General features: G+C 45.7%; 1 protein-coding gene across 13 annotated transcripts in view; it reads right to left on the minus strand.

Moving 5' to 3' along the window:
• The window catches only part of LOC106613191 (roundabout homolog 2), a 606,521-nt gene that overhangs the window by 372,886 nt on the left and 210,214 nt on the right, over positions 1-23,421 (minus strand). The window contains exon 1 of one of the 13 annotated variants that reach the window (XM_014215210.2): positions 8,115-8,900. The exons of the other annotated variants lie outside the window; for them this stretch is intronic. Coding sequence (XP_014070685.1) covers positions 8,115-8,169 — 55 coding nt within the window. The 5' untranslated portion in view covers positions 8,170-8,900. Of the gene's footprint in view, positions 1-8,114; positions 8,901-23,421 lie in introns of those variants that run through there. 13 annotated transcript variants of the gene reach the window in all.

Genomic DNA, 23,421 nt, shown 5'->3' on the forward strand with positions numbered 1-23,421 from the left:
CTGTGTTCTGTGCTGTCTGTGTTGTGTTCTGTGCTGTCTGTGTTGTGTTCTGTGCTGTCTGTGTTGTGTTCTGCGCTGTCTGTGCTGTGTTCTGTGCTGTCTGTGTTGTGTTCTGCCCTGTCTGTGCTGTCTGTGCTGTGTTCTGTGCAGTCTGTGCTGTGTTCTGTGCTGTCTGTGCTGTGTTCTGTGCTGTCTGTGTTGTGTTCTGTGCTGTCTGTGCTGTGTTCTGTGCTGTCTGTGTTGTGTTCTGCCCTGTCTGTGCTGTCTGTGCTGTGTTCTGTGCAGTCTGTGCTGTGTTCTGTGCCGTCTGTGTTGTGTTCTGTGCTGTCTGTGTTGTGTTCTGTGCTGTCTGTGCTGTGTTCTGTGCTGTCTGTGTTGTGTTCTGTGCTGTCTGTGTTGTGTTCTGTGCTGTCTGTGTTGTGTTCTGTGCTGTCTGTGTTGTGTTCTGTGCTGTCTGTGCTGTGTTCTGTGCTGTCTGTGTTGTGTTCTGTGCTGTCTGTGTTGTGTTCTGTGCTGTCTGTGTTGTGTTCTGCGCTGTATGTGCTGTGTTCTGTGCTGTCTGTGCTGTGTTCTGCACTGTCTGTGCTGTGTTCTGTGCTGTCTGTGCTGTGTTCTGCGCTGTCTGTGCTGTGTTCTGTGCTGTCTGTGCTGTGTTCTGTGCTGTCTGTGTTGTGTTCTGTGCTGTCTGTGTTGTGTTCTGTGCTGTCTGTGTTGTGTTCTGTGCTGTCTGTGCTGTGTTCTGTGCTGTCTGTGTTGTGTTCTGCGCTGTCTGTGCTGTCTGTGCTGTGTTCTGTGCAGTCTGTGCTGTGTTCTGTGCTGTCTGTGTTGTGTTCTGTGCTGTCTGTGCTGTGTTCTGTGCTGTCTGTGTTGTGTTCTGTGCTGTCTGTGTTGTGTTCTGTGCAGTCTGTGTTGTGTTCTGTGCTGTCTGTGTTGTGTTCTGTGCAGTCTGTGCTGTGTTCTGTGCTGTCTGTGCTGTGTTCTGCACTGTCTGTGTTGTGTTCTGTGCTGTCTGTGTTGTGTTCTGTGCTGTTTGTGTTGTGTTCTGTGCTGTCTGTGCTGTGTTCTGTGCTGTCTGTGCTGTGTTCTGTGCTGTTTGTGTTGTGTTCTGTGCTGTCTGTGCTGTGTTCTGTGCTGTCTGTGCTGTGTTCTGTGCTGTCTGTGCTGTGTTCTGTGCTGTCTGTGCTGTGTTCTGTGCTGTCTGTGTTGTGTTCTGTGCTGTTTGTGTTGTGTTCTGTGCCGTCTGTGTTGTGTTCTGTGCTGTCTGTGTTGTGTTCTGTGCTGTCTGTTATGTATTATGTTCTGTATGTTGTGTTCTGTGCTGTCTGTGTTGTGTTCTGTGCTGTTTGTGTTGTGTTCTGTGCTGTCTGTGCTGTGTGTTGTGTTCTGTGCTGTGTTCTGTGCTGTCTGTTATGTATTATGTTCTGTGTTCTTTTCTGCCTGTGTTGTGTTCTGTGCTGCCTGTGTTGTGTTCTGTGCTGCCTGTGTTGTGTTCTGTGCTGCCTGTTCTGTGTTCTGTTCTGTGCTGTCTGTGTTGTGTTCTGTGCTGCCTGTGTTGTGTTCTGTGCTGTCTGTGTTGTGTTCTGTGCTGCCTGTGTTGTGTTCTGTGCTGTCTGTTATGTGTTCAGTTCTGCCTTTGTTGTATCCTGTGCTGAATGTGTTGTGTTCTGTGCTGTCTGTTATGTATTATGTTCTGTATGTTGTGTTCTGTTCTGTGTTCTTTTCTGCCCGTGTTGTGTTCTGTGTTGTGTTCTGTGTTCTTTTCTGCCTGTGTTGTGTTCTGTGCTGCCTGTGTTGTGTTCTGTGCTGCCTGTTCTGTGTTCTGTTCTGTGCTGTCTGTGTTGTGTTCTGTTATCTCTGTTTTGTGTTCAGTTCTGCCTTTGTTGTATCCTGTGCTGAATGTGTTGTGTTCTGTGTTGTGTTGTGTTCTGTGCTGCCTGTGTTGTGTTCTGTGCTGCCTGTGTGGGTATGCTTGTGTTGTAATGTAATGTATAGAAGAGCTGGGCCTGGCTGTTCAACAGCTCTGTGTTACCAGTGAGGTAACACTAGTTAACCCCGCTGACCTATCATCTGACTCCTGATAACCTCATTACACATGCATACATTCACCCTTTCCTCTCTCTCTCTTTCAGTTTCTCCCTGGGCTTCTCTCTCCTCTCATCTTTGATGGTAATCAGAGAGTAAACAGTGTAGATGCTTAGGGAGATGAGAGCGGTCCTAGAACTGCAGTAGCACCCAGCACCCAGCGACAGTGACATGACTTTGTGCGACACCACAGAGGCTGCCTGGGGATCTCAGCTGAACGGCTTGTCATTACAGCAGGCCCATCCCGCAAACTACAGCAACGCTACAGTAGCTGCTTAAACGCTGCCAACTCAAGCAGAACAATCACATTTTGGGCGAAGACATTACATTGGCTCTTACGCATTGACCTCAGTGCGCCTCATAATTCACGTACACAGGCTTACTTTCCATTATAGTCCAGCGCTTAGACCTTGTTCATTCAGTCACCACTATCAAACCTACCGTTAAGACTACACGGCTATTCACTGGTAAAACCTTTGGTTCATCTTGACAATTCCTATCCAACACACAACCCATCTCATAACCTACCTCATACCCATCTCATAACCTACCTCATACCCATCTCATAACCTACCTCATACCCATCTCATAACCTACCTCATACCCATCTCATAACCTACCTCATACCCATCTCATAACCTACCTCATACCCATCTCATAACCTACCTCAGACCCATCTCATAACCTACCTCATACCCATCTCATAACCTACCTCATACCCATCTCATAACCTACCTCATACCCTAGCATCTCTGTTGCTCTCTCCTCTCTCTCTCTCTCTCTCTCTCTCTCACACACACACACACACACACACACACACACCCCGTGTGTGGGTAGTTTCCCTTGACACAGCAGCGGTAGTGAAACCCCAGCCCTGAGGCGGATGGAACATTGTCCTCTGCTACTCTGCACAGGCCACCAGAGACCCCCAGGTGCCCATCCGTGTGCCACCAGCAAGGTTGGAGGCGGGTATCACATTTCATCACCCCAGACTCACAGATCTATGATCAGACAGGAGTATCTGGAGGTCCTCAGAATAACACAGGGTCATGGGTTCATGTCCACTAGTCTACATGCTAAGCTATTCTTCTTGTTCTATTCCTGCTAGAATAACAGCAGACTACAGTACAGCCTAAGAAACCTGGTACCAGACAACTGGTCACTAATAATGGGGAAGACGTGGCCATACTGGCATGGCCAACATTTAGATTTAAGGGTACATTTTCTTCTTACTGAATTCCATTAAACCTCGGCCAATAAACACTGTAATTTTCCTGTAACTTTAGGAGCACATGTCAAAACTAAAACCATTTTCTAACAGAAACACTTTTGGATCTATCCCTCTCCTTTCAATTTCTCCAGCTCTCACTTACAGCCTGGTTTGTCTTGTCTTCTTTTGTCTCTCTCTCTCTCACTGCCTGGTTTGTCTTGTCTTCTTTTGTCTCTCTCTCTCTCACTGCCTGGTTTGTCTTGTCTTCTTTTGTCTCTCTCTCTCACTTACAGCCTGGTTTGTCTTGTCTTCTTTTGTCTCTCTCTCTCACTGCCTGGTTTGTCTTGTCTTCTTTTGTCTCTCACTGCCTGGTTTGTCTTGTCTTCTTTTGTCTCTCACTGCCTGGTTTGTTCTTCTCTCTCTCTCTCTCTCTCTCTCTCTCTCTCTCTCTCTCTCTCTCTCAGCACACTAACAGTATTAATCACAGAACACTAAACACTGCCTGACTGCCATTCAGCCAGCCAGCCTTTGTTGTCCATGTTGCCCAGTGAATGCAACTCCAGACCTTTTTGTCTGCGTAAGTGGACTCTTAGAGATGGCTCCTCCCTTCCCAAGGACCCACACATTACCTCTGAAAGAATGGGTGATGGGTAGTGGTGGAGTTGGCGGTGGAGTAGAGGGGAGAGTTGGATGAGGGTGACAGAGAAATGATTGGGAGGAATGATTCACGACTCACAGGAAGGTGCGCCCCTTTCCCTCTGGCCATCCAGCCATGCCTTCAGCCAGCGCTTAGCAACCAGTGGGTTTGGCTGAACAGAGAACAGAGAGAGACAGCAGAGAGAGAGAGAAAGAGAGACAGGGAGCAAGAGAGAGAGAGATGGGGATAGAGAGAGAGAGAAACTTGCTAACCTCCTGCCGAATTTATAGTCATATTAGAGACACATATTTCCCTCAGATTACACAGATCCACAAAGAATTTGAAAACAATCCCAATCTTGATAAACTCCCATATCTATTGGGTGAAATACCACAATGTGCAATCACAGCAGCAAGATGTGAGACCTGTTGCCACAAAAAAAGGGCAACCAGTGAAGAAAAAACACCATTCATTTTTCCTTTTGTACTTTAACTATTTGCAAATCATTATAACACTGTGTATATACATAATATGACATTTGAAATATCTTTATTATTTTGGAACTTCTGTGAGTGTAATGTTTAGTGCAATTTTTGGGGGGTTTATTTCACTTTTGTTTATTAATTACTTCACTTTCTTTGGCAATGTAAACATATGTTTCCCATGCCAATAAAGTCCTTAAAATGAAAATGAATTGAAATTGAATTGAGTGAGAGAAAGATGGGGATAGAGAGAGAGAATCCATGTTCCCACTACAAAGGGGACTAGAATCCCAGACTCCTTAGGGAGAGTGTGGAGACTGCTAAAAACACGATACAAATAGCCACAGAAACCAAAGATTGTACCTAAAAAAGGACAAAGGAGGAGAGGAAGGAGCAGGGGCCCCAGTGTCAACCCCTGCCTTCAACTAATAAAATCAACATCCTCACCTGTTTTTGAAGCTGTACAAACAACACAAAGCAAACGCTAGTAAGTGTGAATCATTGCTCACAACACAGCAAGTGTTGACATTACTAATGCAATAGATGACAACTGGGAGCCTCAAAAACAACATTTTATGAATTACTGCTTCCTCATTCAAAAATTGCCAAATGGCACAAGCTCAATAGGTTTTAGCCTTACCTTAACCAGTAGTGGTGTGTGTGTAAAATCACTGGGGAAGCCAGAAAAAAAGCCATATTACAACCTATGTGTTGTGATAATTGTGTTGTTTTCTCTATTACCTGTTAGTTCATATGCCTTGGGACTGTGATATATAGGCCTAAGGCCAAGACAGTAAGAAGACACAGTGGCAGAATAAATTCAACCACACCTTTGTTTCATCACAAAACCGGAGAGAAACCTCTGTCCGGTGAAGTTCACAAAGCATTTTGCATGTAACAAACAACTACATGACCTACAGCATGGTGAAGCAAGTTAATGTTTCCAACATTATCGAACCACTAAACAACTACTGATTTAGAACCACAGAGAGTTACCATAAGTCACAAAGGAAACAGGAGCTGCCTCCACTATTCCAGCACCATTACAACATCATCAAATCATCTAAAAGATACCAAAAACGATTTAGTCCAATCAACGTAAGCTAAATATGATGTGGCTGTCCATGGTTCTGATTTCTGTGTGTGTGTGTTCGTGTTGACTCACCCTACTGGTAGAGAAACACCAATGCCATCCTCCTCTCTTTCATGTTGATGAAACGGTCTATCACTCTGTCATTCAGTACATGCTTGTATTTGTTGTTGTCCTAGGCTACCTGGCTAAAGTGCTTGCTCTCTAGCCTAACTGCCATTCATTGGCAATGCTAGCTAGTTAACATTAGCCTTCTACATCTAGCTACATATTGAACGTCTATCCTCTCAACGTATGAATTAATGGTTGGATCAGAATCGCCGTTATAATCATTGGCCAGCACAGAGAATTAAGTAAAACCAAATTAAGTAAAACCAAAAGTCCAAATCCCTATCTCCTTCAATGGCTAATTTAGGAAAGGTAAAATTTTTGCTAGCTAGCTAGCCACCGGAGGACAACAACAAAACGAGATGCAACAATTCAAGTTGTTTCTGTCAATGACCTATGCTCTCAATGCGATTTGATAGGAGTGACAACACATCCAAACTGGCTTCCTTTTACATTTGTTTTGGTGCGCCAGGACCATTCACAGTTGAGCTCGCAGATTGATTATTATTTTGTTTTTTAAATCATCAAGGCAGGCCAAATGCTCGCTGGCTTCCCTTGCATTCAATGTTACGGGCGGCAACAATGTCATACTCTTTTGGACCACACAGCATCAGATAGATGGCCTACACGTAGAGAGACAGAGGGGCGCTGTTTCGCTTGATCTGATGCTTTCTCCAATGAGTAAAATTCAGCCTCATCCAAATTGAAGGAACATTATGAAACACAGAGAGAGGAAAGAAAAATTATTTTACATGTTTTTTTTTGTTTGCTTTTTGGTGGGGGGGACCTGGCTTCCCTTGGCATCCATGAATACCCACCACTGACCTTACCCATATTCAAGAACAAGATGTGTTTGTTTGAGTGTGTGTTTGAGTGTGTGTGTGTGTGTGTGTGTGTGTGTGTGTGTGTGTGTGTGTGTGTGTGTGTGTGTGTGTGTGTGTGTGTGTGTGTGTGTGTGTGTGTGTGTGTGTGTGTGTGTGTGTGTGTGTGTGTGTGAGAGAGTGCCTGAGGGGTGATGAACACTTCCCTCCAGTTAACATGATTCAGACATTTGGATTGTGAATTGTGACGTTGTAAACCTCAGTGTTGGTGCAATGGCTCACCTATCTCCTCTTTCCATTAGTCACATATTTGATCAGGACCATATCAGGCTTCCTGTCACCTGACCTCTGATTTATGGTATCACAATACTCTGCAGTTGAGGCTCTTTTAATGTCTCCATTAAACTGGCTCCCTTGTAGGCCAATGATTCCCAAGAAGCCTTGTAAATCATAGAAATAGTGCTGACTCTCCCCGTTATGTTGATTGAGGAGGGGGCTCTAATTTTAACAGTGTGGGAGAAATAAAACAAAATTGTATAAATTACTTTCACAATTACCAACAGTATCACCATTAAAGATTGATGAAACAACAGAGAGGAAATAAACTGAGCGCCAGTCATGTTTAAAGTCCACTAGTTATTATTCCAGCAGGAATAAATGCTGTGTTATGCATCATTCATTTGGCTTGTGTCCTGGACTGAATATGAAAGCAATCAAATATATTTCCACACCCATCACTCTCCCCAAGACTAGCACAGCTACACCTGTGAGCTCAGCTATGTCAAAAAGGGCAGGTGGAATGTAATATTGTATTAAATAAATAAGCAGATCTAACCATCTCCCTGTTGGTAAATTCTTTTGAGAGGAAAAAAAATCGGCAGCGAATCAGTGATTAAATCGTTGATCAGCACATACAGTGTTGAATCAGAGGCTGACATTGTAGTGCCAAGCCCTTTGTTTGGTTATGTTTTCCCGTTGATATGCTATGCTCATTTGCACACCTTTGGGTTGGGTATAGTGGCCGGGTTCTACTGACCATCAGGTGTCAAAGGGCTAGATGCCATCACACAGAAAGTGGAGATGTGCTGATGCTGTTGCCAAGGAGACAAGTGAGATGGGTATTTTTTTGAATGGCTAACATTCTTTTTTCTCACCAAATATAACTACTTTCGATGAACTCATAATTTTTGCTATTATACGTGTGACTTCAGTATGCATTTCCAGCAAGACAGAAGGCAAACATATCTGACATTTTAGTTTGTGTTGACTTCATCATTTCAGTAACCTAAAACCATTTTCTAACCGCTTTCAGGGTTAACATTCCAGATTATAGAAAGAACTTCCACCAAGAACTCCTCCGATAAACAGTCTATCAGGTCTCCAATTAGTTGTAAAATAAAACACATATACTGTACAATCTAACTGCCCATGGCATAACCTAATCATAACCAGCGACATGAGAAGCTTGTTACATAGTCTATCACATAAAGTGTATATCAACATTATCCATAGTTAAAACTGTATGGAGGAAAATACTCTATAAGAATACAACATCTGAAGAAAAAGAGTCGCAAGAGTTGAACTTTGCCATTTTTGGAAAGCACCATTCTTTCCCAATATCAAACACACACAACTCCACGACACAATGATTTTGATTCCATGTGAAATTCCATAAATAACTTACCATCAACTTGACAGTACAATAATCCACCAACAAGGATGAACGCTAGCGGACCCATACTAGCATATTAAACATCCACGGATTGCGCGCAAATCCTTGGATTTAGCCGGGAAAATATGTCCAAACAGCAGCAAATAGTTTTCTTTCAATAGTTTGAGTTTTATATAGGTCCTAGTTACTGACTAAAGCCAGTTGAGATGTCCAAGAATTTAGAGGATTAATTGTATCCCGCACGTTCGAGCCCGGGATAGATTCATATCCACAGCCGTAAAAAAAAACAAATTATTCACTCGCGATCATCTGAAATCCCAGCTGCTTTTCCCACAAGTTAACTTGCAATGGTCATGTCTATTTTTTCAATAAGTACGAAACCATACAATATCAACTTACAACCTAAAATAAAGTATAAACTGTGTATACTGGGTTCAAGAGAAACGCATCCAATCATGTAGTTGCCGTTTTGGTTTCTGCTCCTTGAGACGCGCCTTCCGGACGGACACCTTGTAAATCTTCACTGATGTCTCTCCACCGTTCCTCATCAATACATAGATAGCCAAGTCTAAATGTGTCTAAACAAACCCCAAAGTCCCATGTACTTCAGCCAATATGCAAATGTTTACATTTCATAGGGAACCCGCTGCCCAAGATCACATGTGCCTTGCTTGTGCCTAAGCACTGTACATGTACAGTCAAGTCAGTTGAACAACCTATCCTCTCCCTCTTGGTTTCTGTATAGCGCTACCACTAGGAGCCCATGGTCTATGCTCACTCCACACAGCCTCAGCCCCGACTGACACACATACATAAAACAAGAATCCGGAGGGGGAGGAGAGAGGCAGGGAGGGAGGGAGGGAGAGAAGGGTGGAAGTAGGAGAGGAGACGGAGTGCGCTCAAGTGTGCATTGGGCAAAGCCATATTGTTGGAACAGCCTATGAAGTTCAAACGAAGTGGACCCGTGCCACGGGTATGCTGCTGCAGGACCACTCTAGTGACTTTGAAGCACTTGGGTCATTCTGTCCTTGACCCACCGGAAGTAGCCTAGCTCAGCAGGCTCACGTAACCTATTGTATTCTTCGAGAGATTAACAGGATTTTTTGGATGGAAATTATTCACAAATTTAGAAATTTAGGAGACAACTTTTATTAACCATAATATCTATTATGATGATCTGAAGGAAAGAAAAAAACATCTTAAAGGCCAAGTGCAGTCAAGAATGTGATTTAACTGTGTTTTATATGTATTTCAAAGACCATCTGATATTTCAGCCTGTTTGGTGGGATGGATTTGGCCAGCCTGGTAACATCACCAGGTGGTAAATTATTTAATAGACCTCTCTGCCAACAACAGCTAGTTTCCCCCTCCCCACTCAGACAACTAGCAACATCCTTTGTTTCTTTTAGACCATTTTAATTGAAAACAATCACAGCAAGTTACTTCCTTTTTACCCAGAAATGATTTGATATTGAGAGAAAAAAATGGCTGCATTTGGACCTTTAAGTGTTTCCTAAAATATGTAGGCCTATATAAAGAAATATTGCACTTTTTTAACTTCTTCAGGTAACTTCTACAGGTAACATCTACAGGTAACTTCTACAGGTAACTTCATTATGACTGTACCTAAAAACAGCATACTTTTCAGTGTGATATATATATATATATGTGTGTATATATTATCACCAGACAGCATTGCATTTCCGTGTTCATAGATAGCATAGCGAGATAGATCTTCTAATTCTGTGTGTGTCATTAATATTTGGTGTGGCTGGCCTGAATATGGCGGACAGTGAGTGGCAGCACAGGAATGATTGCCACATTAGTCATCTGTTTGCTGTGGTGCACTGGTGCGCACGCATATTAAACATGCAGAGCACGAGAAGATTGTGAATGGTGGGTCAAGAGAACAATATATTCAGAGACAAGCACAATTATAAATTTGACCTCATGGGCTAATATTGATTGATAATAATTAGACTTGGGAATATTGGTGATGTAAAACAAACATAAGCGATTTGAACTGTATGTTTATTGTGGTACAGCGTGATATAAGCAGACTTCAATATAATTATAATGCAAGAACCCCCCAAAAAATTGTGCCCCCTCGCCGATTTCAACTGCCACCTTAGTCACGTTATCCTGGCCACGGGTCTGGCTGTCCTCATCCCCAGGATACCGGACAGAGATGTACAGGAGGCAACACTGCCACAGCCGCCTGTAGACTGCTCGCGCTAGACAGGCTGTTACTCCGTGAGCTCTGAGCTCCCCCTAATGGCAGCAATCATCACGACAACCCACTAACCCGGATTCCAGCATATCAACAGTATTCTGTGGAAAAGGTCTGTCTGCTACAGTATCTGCAATAGGGCATTGAACAATGAGCAGTCTAGAAGTTTGTTTGTTTAAAAATTGCACTACATTTTAAAGAGGAAGCCTAAACACTATAAGTAGCCTATCCTATATACATGTAATTCTCCCTAGGCTATACATGTACTATAGAAACATATTGGTCACATTTTACCATACATTTAACTTAGATTTTGGTTTAAAATTCGGTCTATGGCAGGCCTACTCTGGTCTATGAACCTGTACAGAGAACACTCAGGGTCTACTCTGGTGTCTATGAACCTGTACAGAGAACACTCAGGGTATATTCTGGTGTCTATGAACCTGTACAGAGAACACTCAGGGTCTACTCTGGTGTCTATGAACCTATACAGAGAACACTCAGGGTCTACTCTAGTGTCTATGAACCTGTACAGAGAACACTCAGGGTCTACTCTGGTGTCTATGAACCTGTACAGAGAACACTCAGGGTCTATTCTGGTGTCTATGAACCTGTACAGAGAACACTCAGGGTCTACTCCGGTGTCTATGAACCTGTACAGAGAACACTCAGGGTCTACTCTGGTGTCTATGAACCTATACAGAGAACACTCAGGGTCTACTCTGGTGTCTATGAACCTGTACAGAGAACACTCAGGGTCTACTCTAGTGTCTATGAACCTGTACAGAGAACACTCAGGGTCTATTCTGGTGTCTATGAACCTATACAGAGAACACTCAGGGTCTACTCTGGTGTCTATGAACCTGTACAGAGAACACTCAGGGTCTACTCTGGTGTCTATGAACCTGTACAGAGAACACTCAGGGTCTACTCTGGTGTCTATGAACCTGTACAGAGAACACTCAGGGTCTACTCTGGTGTCTATGAACCTGTACAGAGAACACTCAGGGTCTACTCTGGTGTCTATGAACCTGTACAGAGAACACTCAGGATCTACTCTGGTGTCTATGAACCTGTACAGAGAACACCCAGGGTCTACTCTGGTGTCTATGAACCTATACAGAGAACACTCAGGGTCTATTCTGGTGTCTATGAACCTGTACAGAGAACACTCAGGGTCTACTCTGGTGTCTATGAACCTGTACAGAGAACACTCAGGATCTACTCTGGTGTCTATGAACCTGTACAGAGAACACTCAGGGTCTATTCTGGTGTCTATGAACCTGTACAGAGAACACTCAGGGTCTACTCTGGTGTCTATGAACCTATACAGAGAACACTCAGGGTCTACTCTGGTGTCTATGAACCTGTACAGAGAACACTCAGGGTCTACTCTGGTGTCTATGAACCTGTACAGAGAACACTCAGGGTCTACTCTGGTGTCTATGAACGTATACAGAGAACACTCAGGGTCTACTCTGGTGTCTATGAACCTGTACAGAGAACACTCAGGGTCTACTCTGGTGTCTATGAACCTGTACAGAGAACACTCAGGGTATATTCTGGTGTCTATGAACCTGTACAGAGAACACTCAGGGTCTACTCTGGTGTCTATGAACCTATACAGAGAACACTCAGGGTCTACTCTGGTGTCTATGAACCTGTACAGAGAACACTCAGGGTCTACTCTGGTGTCTATGAACCTGTACAGAGAACACTCAGGGTCTACTCTGGTGTCTATGAACGTATACAGAGAACACTCAGGGTCTACTCTGGTGTCTATGAACCTGTACAGAGAACACTCAGGGTCTACTCTGGTGTCTATGAACCTGTACAGAGAACACTCAGGGTCTATTCTGGTGTCTATGAACCTGTACAGAGAACACTCAGGGTCTATTCTGGTGTCTATGAACCTATACAGAGAACACTCAGGGTCTACTCTGGTGTCTATGAACCTGTACAGAGAACACTCAGGGTCTACTCTGGTGTCTATGAACCTATACAGAGAACACTCAGGGTCTACTCTGGTGTCTATGAACCTGTACAGAGAACACTCAGGGTCTACTCTGGTGTCTATGAACCTGTACAGAGAACACTCAGGGTCTACTCTGGTGTCTATGAACCTGTACAGAGAACACTCAGGGTCTACTCTGGTGTCTATGAACCTGTACAGAGAACACTCAGGGTCTACTCTGGTGTCTATGAACCTGTACAGAGAACACTCAGGGTCTACTCCGGTGTCTATGAACCTATACAGAGAACACTCAGGGTCTACTCTGGTGTCTATGAACCTGTACAGAGAACACTCAGGGTCTACTCTGGTGTCTATGAACCTGTACAGAGAACACTCAGGGTCTACTCTGTGGCAGCCTCACAGGCTGGAATGCCCCCTTTCAAATTTTACATCAAAGACAAGTATACAGCAAAGCTCATACAAAATCACACTTCCATAACCAATGGCTGAATCACACACCGCCACACACACCGCCACACACCGTGTACACACACAGGTTTACAGACCCACACAGTCAGCATACGTGGATCCATTTCTATTGGCTTGAATAAAAGCTTTAGCTGTACATGGTCTTTGTCGTCTGTGTTTGTCAGGCTGCATGTTAGAGCTTGCCCTGTAAAGGCCTTGCCCTATAAAGGCCTTGCCCTATAAAGCCTTGCTTGCATCGCAACATGTTATACGTGTTTAAGTTCTCTCCCTTCACTGTCAGCAGACCAGACATAGTGATTTGTCTTCATATTTTAATGTTTTCTGAGCTGCATGTAAACTCTATCTCTTATTTCAGTGCCTCTACTCCAGCCTGCATTTCTACAGCACGCAGACACACACACACACACACACACACACACACACACACACACACACACACACACACACACATACCAGGGTTTCCATTAGCCGGAAATAGAAAAGCCGATAAATAAAATTGGTGACCTCAAATTGTCCTGGAGAAGATGAAAAAATCCTATTGTAGTTTTTAGCCAATTCATTAATGGCAGTACCAGTTGATGTAAATACATTTGACTGGTCATGCTTATCGGTCTACAGGTTCATTTGCATAATTTAGTGGAATTAAATTGGCTATAGGTTAATTTGCATAATATAGTGGAATTCAATTGGCTCTTGTGTACAGTATATTCATTATGTATCTTAATTGTCACACGCGTACAGCATACAGATACAGAACCGGTCAGACATCATGAGAGCTGCTGCTACAGCATCTCAAACAGCAAATGCATAGGCAACGGAAGGCAGGCTTCATCAGCGCCTCACACAGCATAGGCAACGGAAGGCAGGCTTCATCAGCGCCTCACACAGCATAGGCAACGGAAGGCAGGCTTCATCAGCGCCTCACACAGCATAGGAAACGGAAGGCAGGCTTCATCAGCGCTTCACACAGCATAGGCAACGGAGGGCAGGCTTCATCAGCGCCTCACACAGCATAGGCAACGGAAGGCAGGCTTCATCAGCGCCTCACACAGCATAGGCAACGGAGGGCAGGCTTCATCAGCGCCTCACACAGCATAGGCAACGGAAGGCAGGCTTCATCAGCGCCTCACACAGCATAGGCAACGGAAGGCAGGCTTCATCAGCGCCTCACACAGCATAGACAACGGAGGGCAGGCTTCATCAGCGCCTCACACAGCATAGGCAACGGAAGGCAGGCTTCATCAGCGCCTCACACAGCATAGGCAACGGAAGGCAGGCTTCATCAGCGCCTCACACAGCATAGGAAACGGAAGGCAGGCTTCATCAGCGCTTCACACAGCATAGGCAACGGAGGGCAGGCTTCATCAGCGCCTCACACAGCATAGGCAACGGAAGGCAGGCTTCATCAGCGCCTCACACAGCATAGGCAACGGAGGGCAGGCTTCATCAGCGCCTCACACAGCATAGGCAACGGAAGGCAGGCTTCATCAGCGCCTCACACAGCATAGGCAACGGAAGGCAGGCTTCATCAGCGCCTCACACAGCATAGACAACGGAGGGCAGGCTTCATCAGCGCCTCACACAGCATAGGCAACGGAAGGCAGGCTTCATCAGCGCCTCACACAGCATAGGCAACGGAGGGCAGGCTTCATCAGCGCCTCACACAGCATAGGCAACGGAAGGCAGGCTTCATCAGCGCCTCACACAGCATAGGCAACGGAAGGCAGGCTTCATCAGCGCCTCACACAGCATAGGCAACGGAGGGCAGGCTTCATCAGCGCCTCACACAGCATAGGCAACGGAGGGCAGGCTTCATCAGCGCCTCACACAGCATAGGCAACGGAAGGCAGGCTTCATCAGCGCCTCACACAGCATAGGCAACGGAAGGCAGGCTTCATCAGCGCCTCACACAGCATAGGCAACGGAAGGCAGGCTTCATCAGCGCCTCACAGACCACTTTGCAATGAGCTGGAGGCAGTATACATTTTGAAAACATATACTTAATTGTTTGAAACCTGAATGATTTACTACATATTATGAGGCATGTCTTACCTTGCTTCAAAGTAGCCGAGCCAAAATCAGACCATGGAGAAATTATTTTATACTGTATCAACTTTCTTTCATTGTCTATTAGCCAAAGGCACAATCCTAGTCATATTAGAAACCCATGTTAGTTGTTTCATATTACATCTCCCCTCTTTCAAAATGTCCTAATGGAAACCCTGACACACACACACACACACACACACACACACACACACACACACACACACACACACACACACCACACGCACACACACACACACACACACACACACACACACACACACACACACACACACACACACACACACACACACAGAGAGAAAGAGACAAAGAGACAAAGAGACAAAAAAGAGAGAGAGAGAACGAGAATGAGAGAGAGAGAAAGAGAGAAAGACAAAAAGAGAGAGAGAAAGAGAAAGAGAGAACGAGAGAATGAGAGCGAGAGAGAGAGAACGAGAATGAGAGAGCGAGAGAGAGAGAGAAAGCGAGAAAGACAAAAAGAGAGAGATAAAGAGAAAGAGAGCGAGAACGAGAGAAAGAGAGAAAGAATGAGAGAAAGAGAGCGAGAACGAGAGAGAGAGAGAAAGAGAGCGAGAACGAGAGAGAGAGAGGAAGAGAGAAAAAGAACGAGAGAGAAAGAGAGAGAAAGAAAGAGAGAGAATGAGAGAAAAAGAGAGAGAGAACGAGAAAGACGGAGCAGTAATGTGTAGAACCACATACACTACATGACCAAAAGTATGTGGACACCTGCTCGTCGAACATCTCATTCCAAAATCATGGGCATTAATATGGAGTTGGTCCCCTCTTTGCTGCTATAACAGCATCCACTCTTCTGGGAAGGCTTTCCACTAGATGCTGGGACATTGCTGCTACCATTCAGCCACAAGAGCATTGGTGAGGTTGGGCACAGATGTTGGGAGATTAGGTCTGGCTCGAAGTCAGCGTTCCAATTCATCCCAAAGGTGTTCGATGGGGTTACGGTCAGAGCTCTGTTCAGGCCAGTCAAGTTCTTCCACACCAATCTCGACAAATAATTTCTGCATGGACCTTGCTTTGTGCACGGGGGCATTGTCATGCTGAAACAGGAAAGGGCCTTCCCCAACCTGTTGCAACAATGGAAGCACAGAGTCGTCTAGAATGTCATTGTATACTGTACCATTAATATTTCCCTTCACTGGATCTAAGGGGCTTAGCCCGAACCATGAAAAACAGCCCCAAGACCATTTTTCCTCCTCCACCAAACATTACAGTTGGCACTATGCATTCAAGCAGGTAGCATTCTCCTGGCATCCGCTAAACGCAGGTTCGTCCATCGGACTGCCAGATGGTGAAGCGTAATTCCTCATTCTAGAGAACACGTTTCCACTGCTCCAGAGTCCAATGGTGGCAAGCTTTACACCACTCCAGCCTACGCTTGGCATTGCGTACGGTGATCTTAGGCTTGTGTGCGGCTGCTCAGCCATGGAAACCCATTTCATGAACCCCCTGATGAACAGTTATTGTACTGATGTTGCTTCCAGAGGCAGTTTGGAACTCAGCTGTGAGTGTTGCAACCAAGGACAGACGTTCTTTATGCGCTACATGTTTCAGCACTCTGTGGACCCGTTCTGTGAGCTTGTGTGGCCTACCACTTTGTTGCTGAGTTGTTGTTGCTCCTAGACGTTTCCACTTCACAATAACAGCACTTGACCAGGGCAGCTCTATAAGGCCAGAAATTTGACCAACTGACTTGTTGTAAAGTCACTGAGCTCTTTAGTAAGGCCATTCTATTGCCAATGTTCCCTATGGAGATTGCATGGCTGTGTGCTTGATTTTATACACCTGTCAGCAACGCGTGTGGCTGAAATAGCAGAATCCACTAATTTGAAGGGGTGTCCACATACTTTTGTATATATAGTGTAGATTATGCTAAATGTAGGTAGACAACAAGAGGAAAGGAGTTGGAAAAAGGAAAAAGGAAAAATAAAGAGGAATTTTACTGTTAACATCAAACAATAACTTCCTCCTTTTCCGTTATATGGCCTTGTCCAAAATGGAACTCTATTCCCTACAAAGTGCACCACTTTTGACCAGGGCCCATTTCCCTATGGGCCCAAATAGTGCACTATGTAGGAAATAGGGTTCCATTTTGGACTATAAAAAAGGAAAAGGGGGAAGATATTCTGTGATATAATTATCTCTATCCATCCCTTTATCCCTCGGCTTCAATCTGCCGACTGTATCTCTGGATCTTTAGTGGACAACTTCTCCCCAGGGTGCTAAATATCGGACCAAAGTAGATTTATTTGAATTAAAAGCGAGAGGATGTTTACTCAGGGCCTGCTATGTGAAAATGAGACATTGAGTCTGAGCCCTAAGCCAGGGTCTGATAAATTATGGGCAGCCTGGTAGGAGCTGATCCAACGCTACCCTCAAGGAGGAACATCCCGCTTTTTCCATTAAGTTGGCATTGACAAAGGTACAAACTGATGGGCTTTTGCAAAGTGACTACATTGTTTATGTTCCAGTGGCTACTGGGATCCCGAGCAGGTATTGCATTAACACACTAACAGAGATTCTGTTTCTAAAGTGTGAACAAGATGTTTGACTATCATGAGAAATAGAGTTGTGACTAAGGACATCTCAATTCTGCATGAGAAATGGCCTCTACTTGTTGGTCCATCACAAAAGTCGCATTGACATTATTCACTTGATTCACGCATTTGTTTTTGTTGCACTGCAAGTGTTTGTTTTATTGGCAAACTGCACTTAGAACAGGTCATGAAATAAGAAGTACATATGCTAATGCATTAACAAACAATAAAAGGGGATGGAGGAAATTGCAGTGAGAGTGACATCCAGGTGATAATTATTCAGCATTAGAGAGGAGAACTCACAGTGTGAAAACACAGAGGGCAACACATTGTAGTGAACCGTGCAGGTAGGGTGCAACAAAACACATTCTAGTGAACCGTGCAGGCAGGGTGCAACAAAACACATTCTAGTGAACCGTGCAGGCAGGGTGCAACAAAACACATTCTAGTGAACCGTGTAGGCAGAGTGCAACAAAACACATTCTAGTGAACCGTGCAGGCAGAGTGCAACAAAACACATTCTAGTGAACCGTGCAGGCAGAGTGCAACAAAATACATTCTAGTGAATCGTGCATTCAGAGTGCAACAAAACACATTCTAGTGAACCGTGCAGGCAGGGTGCAACAAAACACATTCTAGTGAACCGTGCAGGCAGAGTGCAACAAAACACATTCTAGTGAACCGTGCAGGCAGAGTGCAACAAAACACATTCTAGTGAACCGTGCAGGCAGGGTGCAACAAAACACATTCTAGTGAACCGTGCAGGCAGAGTGCAACAAAACACATTCTAGTGAACCGTGCAGGCAGAGTGCAACAAAACACATTCTAGTGAACCGTGCAGGCAGGGTGCAACAAAACACATTCTAGTGAACCGTGCAGGCAGAGTGCAACAAAACACATTCTAGTGAACCGTGCAGGCAGGGTGCAACAAAACACATTCTAGTGAACCGTGCAGGCAGAGTGCAACAAAACACATTCTAGTGAACCGTGCAGGCAGGGTGCAACAAAACACATTCTAGTGAACCGTGCAGGCAGAGTGCAACAAAACACATTCTAGTGAACCGTGCAGGCAGAGTGCAACAAAACACATTCTAGTGAACCGTGCAGGCAGAGTGCAACAAAACACATTCTAGTGAACCGTGCAGGCAGGGTGCAACAAAACACATTCTAGTGAACCGTGCAGGCAGGGTGCAACAAAACACATTCTAGTGAACCGTGCAGGCAGAGTGCAACAAAACACATTCTAGTGAACCGTGCAGGCAGGGTGCAACAAAACACATTCTAGTGAACCGTGTAGGCAGAGTGCAACAAAACACATTCTAGTGAACCGTGCAGGCAGGGTGCAACAAAACACATTCTAGTGAACCGTGCAGGCAGGGTGCAACAAAACACATTCTAGTGAACCGTGCAGGCAGGGTGCAACAAAACACATTCTAGTGAACCGTGCAGGCAGGGTGCAACAAAACACATTCTAGTGAACCGTGCAGGCAGGGTGCAACAAAACACATTCTAGTGAACCGTGTAGGCAGAGTGCAACAAAACACATTCTAGTGAACCGTGCAGGCAGGGTGCAACAAAATACATTCTAGTGAACCGTGTAGGCAGGGTGCAACAAAACACATTCTAGTGAACCGTGTAGGCAGAGTGCAACAAAACACATTCTAGTGAACCGTGCAGGCAGAGTGCAACAAAACACATTCTAGTGAACCGTGTAGGCAGAGTGCAACAAAACACATTCTAGTGAACCGTGCAGGCAGAGTGCAACAAAACACATTCTAGTGAACCGTGCAGGCAGAGTGCAACAAAACACATTCTAGTGAACCGTGTAGGCAGAGTGCAACAAAACACATTCTAGTGAACCGTGTAGGCAGAGTGCAACAAAACACATTCTAGTGAACCGTGTAGGCAGAGTGCAACAAAACACATTCTAGTGAACCGTGTAGGCAGAGTGCAACAAAACACATTCTAGTGAACCGTGTAGGCAGGGTGCAACAAAACACATTCTAGTGAACCGTGTAGGCAGAGTGCAACAAAACACATTCTAGTGAACCGTGTAGGCAGAGTGCAACAAAACACATTCTAGTGAACCGTGTAGGCAGAGTGCAACAAAACACATTCTAGTGAACCGTGTAGGCAGAGTGCAACAAAACACATTCTAGTGAACCGTGTAGGCAGAGTGCAACAAAACACATTCTAGTGAACCGTGCAGGCAGAGTGCAACAAAACACATTCTAGTGAACCGTGTAGGCAGAGTGCAACAAAACACATTCTAGTGAACCGTGCAGGCAGGGTGCAACAAAACACATTCTAGTGAACCGTGTAGGCAGAGTGCAACAAAACACATTCTAGTGAACCGTGTAGGCAGAGTGCAACAAAACACATTCTAGTGAACCGTGTAGGCAGAGTGCAACAAAACACATTCTAGTGAACCGTGCAGGCAGGGTGCAACAAAACACATTCTAGTGAACCGTGTAGGCAGAGTGCAACAAAACACATTGTAGTGAACCGTGCAGGCAGAGTGCAACAAAACACATTCTAGTGAACCGTGCAGGCAGAGTGCAACAAAACACATTCTAGTGAACCGTGCAGGCAGGGTGCAACAAAACACATTCTAGTGAACCGTGCAGGCAGGGTGCAACAAAACACATTCTAGTGAACCGTGCAGGCAGAGTGCAACAAAACACATTGTAGTGAACCGTGCAGGCAGGGTGCAACAAACAGAATAGGATTACTACTCCCATTTCTTTCCTCCCTCCTCCCCTCCCCTCCCCTCCCCTGCACACCGACAGCTGACTGAACACACCCGCCCCATGCCCAAATGGACCATTTATTTTCACCTAAACAAATCAATCCTCTATTACTGTCAACTCATTTGTGCAATTATGTGTATTTAATTAGATCAAACCTAATAATCAATCAGACGTTTTCCTTCTTTTGTATCTGGACCATCTGGTGACAAAAGGTACTATCCTGTGTCCAAGCTGAGGTCCATCATTACAAAGACTGTTTAGGTTGACCCTAATGTGATTTCTCATAACGACGCTGTTTGGTCAAGTTGATTCTCAAAGCCCTCTGATGTTTTCTATGACCTCAGCTGATCATCAGTTGCTCTGAAGAACGCCCTTTATGTGGTTGATATACATAGATTGATAGAGTGCAAAACAAACTCTCTGTTAACTAATCTATCAGAGTACACACAAGGACGGTGTACATTGAGAGAATGGTTCAGGGTTAAATGATGAATCCCCCAGCAGATTCAGAGCGATACACACCCGTTGATTATCACGTCCTGTAATTATTCCTGCTAATGATGGAGGAGATCCAGCGGGCGTGTAAACAGGCTGCTCTCATCTTGCTGTTGTTGTTTGTAATCAGGGAGGCATGTGTAGGTCAATGGGGCCTGCAGCTGTAGTAGGGTGATATTTACAGCATGTAAAGGTAACGACTGTACAACAACACACACACACACACCAAGGAAGAGGAGGAGAACAACTCTGGAAATCACTCACACCGCATCCTAAGTGCATGTAAGCAAGTTGTATATTAAATGCACACAAATTAATCAAATGCTGACAGCAAAGGAAAATAAATCCAGTGGTTTCAGGGCTGGAGAGGAATGGATAGTTCCCCCTCCGGTGTGGCTAAGAGAAGGCTTTTTAATTGTGTGTGGGGTCATAGGTTCAGGTAGCAACATTACTCATGGTCAAACCAGAGTGGTATTTAGCAAGCTCTTTGATGGACAACTGTTCATGGATGATGATCCCCTTGCTGGGTTTGGGAACCGGTGTGTGGAGTACTATTGATTACTGCATTGTTGGGTTTAGAGCTTGCCAGAAAGGCATTTCACTGTACTTGTGCACGTGACATTAAAATGTGAAACTTTAAACTTGATTAAGGGATGGGGGTGTAGGGGGGATGTGTGTCGGGGCTGGGGTGATTAATGTAGATGTCAGCAGCGCTGCCTCCTCCCCTGTCCTCCCGGCATCTGTAATGACACCTGGAGATGGCAGAATGATTCTACCTGCAGCCCAGCCTCTCACCGCAGGGCACAATTCTTCCATATGATCTTCCTCTGTCAGCAGTCCTATCACCCGACCTGGTTCACAGCCTTATTAATGAGCCCAGCCCTGTCACCCGACCCGGTTCACAGCCTTAATAATGGGCCCAGTCCTGTCACCCGACCCGGTTCACAGCCTTAATAATGGGCCCAGTCCTGTCACCCGACCCGGTTCACAGCCTTATTAATGGGCCCAGCCCTGTCACCCGACCCGGTTCACAGCCTTAATAATGGGCCCAGTCCTGTCACCCGACCCGGTTCACAGCCTTAATAATGGGCCCTGTCACCCAACCCAGTTCACAGCCTTAATAATGGGCCCAGTCCTGTCACCCGACCCGGTTCACAGCCTTAATAATGGGCCCAGTCCTGTCACCCGACCCAGTTCACAGCCTTAATAATGGGCCCAGCCCTGTCACCCGACCCGGTTCACAGCCTTAATAATGGGCCCAGTCCTGTCACCCGACCCGGTTCACAGCCTTATTAATGGGCCCAGCCCTGTCACCCAACCCGGTTCACAGCCTTAATAATGGGCCCAGTCCTGTCACCCGACCCGGTTCACAGCCTTAATAATGGGCCCTGTCACCCAACCCAGTTCACAACCTTAATAATGGGCCCAGTCCTGTCACCCGACCCGGTTCACAGCCTTAATAATGGGCCCAGTCCTGTCACCCGACCCGGTTCACAGCCTTAATAATGGGCCCAGCCCTGTCACCCGACCCAGTTCACAGCCTTAATAATGGGCCCAGTCCTGTCACCCGACCCGGTTCACAGCCTTAATAATGGGCCCAGTCCTGTCACCCGACCCGGTTCACAGCCTTAATAATGGGCCCAGTCCTGTCACCCGACCCGGTTCACAGCCTTATTAATGGGCCCAGCCCTGTCACCCGACCCGGTTCACAGCCTTAATAATGGGCCCAGTCCTGTCACCCGACCCGGTTCACAGCCTTAATAATGGGCCCTGTCACCCAACCCAGTTCACAGCCTTAATAATGGGCCCAGCCCTGTCACCCGACCCGGTTCACAGCCTTATTAATGGGCCCAGCCCTGTCACCCGACCCGGTTCACAGCCTTAATAATGGGCCCAGTCCTGTCACCCGACCCGGTTCACAGCCTTAATAATGGGCCCTGTCACCCAACCCGGTTCACAGCCTTAATAATGGGCCCAGTCCTGTCACCCGACCCAGTTCACAGCCTTAATAATGGGCCCAGCCCTGTCACCCGACCCGGTTCACAGCCTTAATAATGGGCCCAGTCCTGTCACCCGACCCGGTTCACAGCCTTATTAATGGGCCCAGCCCTGTCACCCAACCCGGTTCACAGCCTTAATAATGGGCCCAGTCCTGTCACCCGACCCGGTTCACAGCCTTAATAATGGGCCCTGTCACCCAACCCAGTTCACAAACTTAATAATGGGCCCAGTCCTGTCACCCGACCCGGTTCACAGCCTTAATAATGGGCCCAGTCCTGTCACCCGACCCGGTTCACAGCCTTAATAATGGGCCCAGCTCTGTCACCCGACCCAGTTCACAGCCTTAATAATGGGCCCAGTCCTGTCACCCGACCCGGTTCACAGCCTTAATAATGGGCCCAGTCCTGTCACACATGGATATTAAGCTGGGCTCTGCTCGCCGCACTTCTATACACTGTGCAAACACACACACACACACCGTATACACACAAACAGGGTAAAATGTGATGTCCTTATTTTACAGGCTCAACTAATTCGCCTTTAACATGACCAAGGGATCTGTCTATATGATTTTTTAGTTGCCTCTCCCTCCATCACTCTGTAACACACACGACTGATGTAACTAAATACTAAATATGTGGAGCAAGTCATGAACCTGTAGACATGATGCATTGTTTGGCAGAGCACTTCACTCAGCGGTGGGCAGGACACATGCTGTTAGAGGGGGCTTGAGGCTGAAGGAGAAGGGCTATCTCCGACACCACTGTTCAGTCCAGCTCTG

This window comes from Salmo salar, chromosome ssa09, assembly GCF_905237065.1.
Source record: "Salmo salar chromosome ssa09, Ssal_v3.1, whole genome shotgun sequence".
NCBI classification, from domain to species: domain Eukaryota; kingdom Metazoa; phylum Chordata; class Actinopteri; order Salmoniformes; family Salmonidae; genus Salmo; species Salmo salar.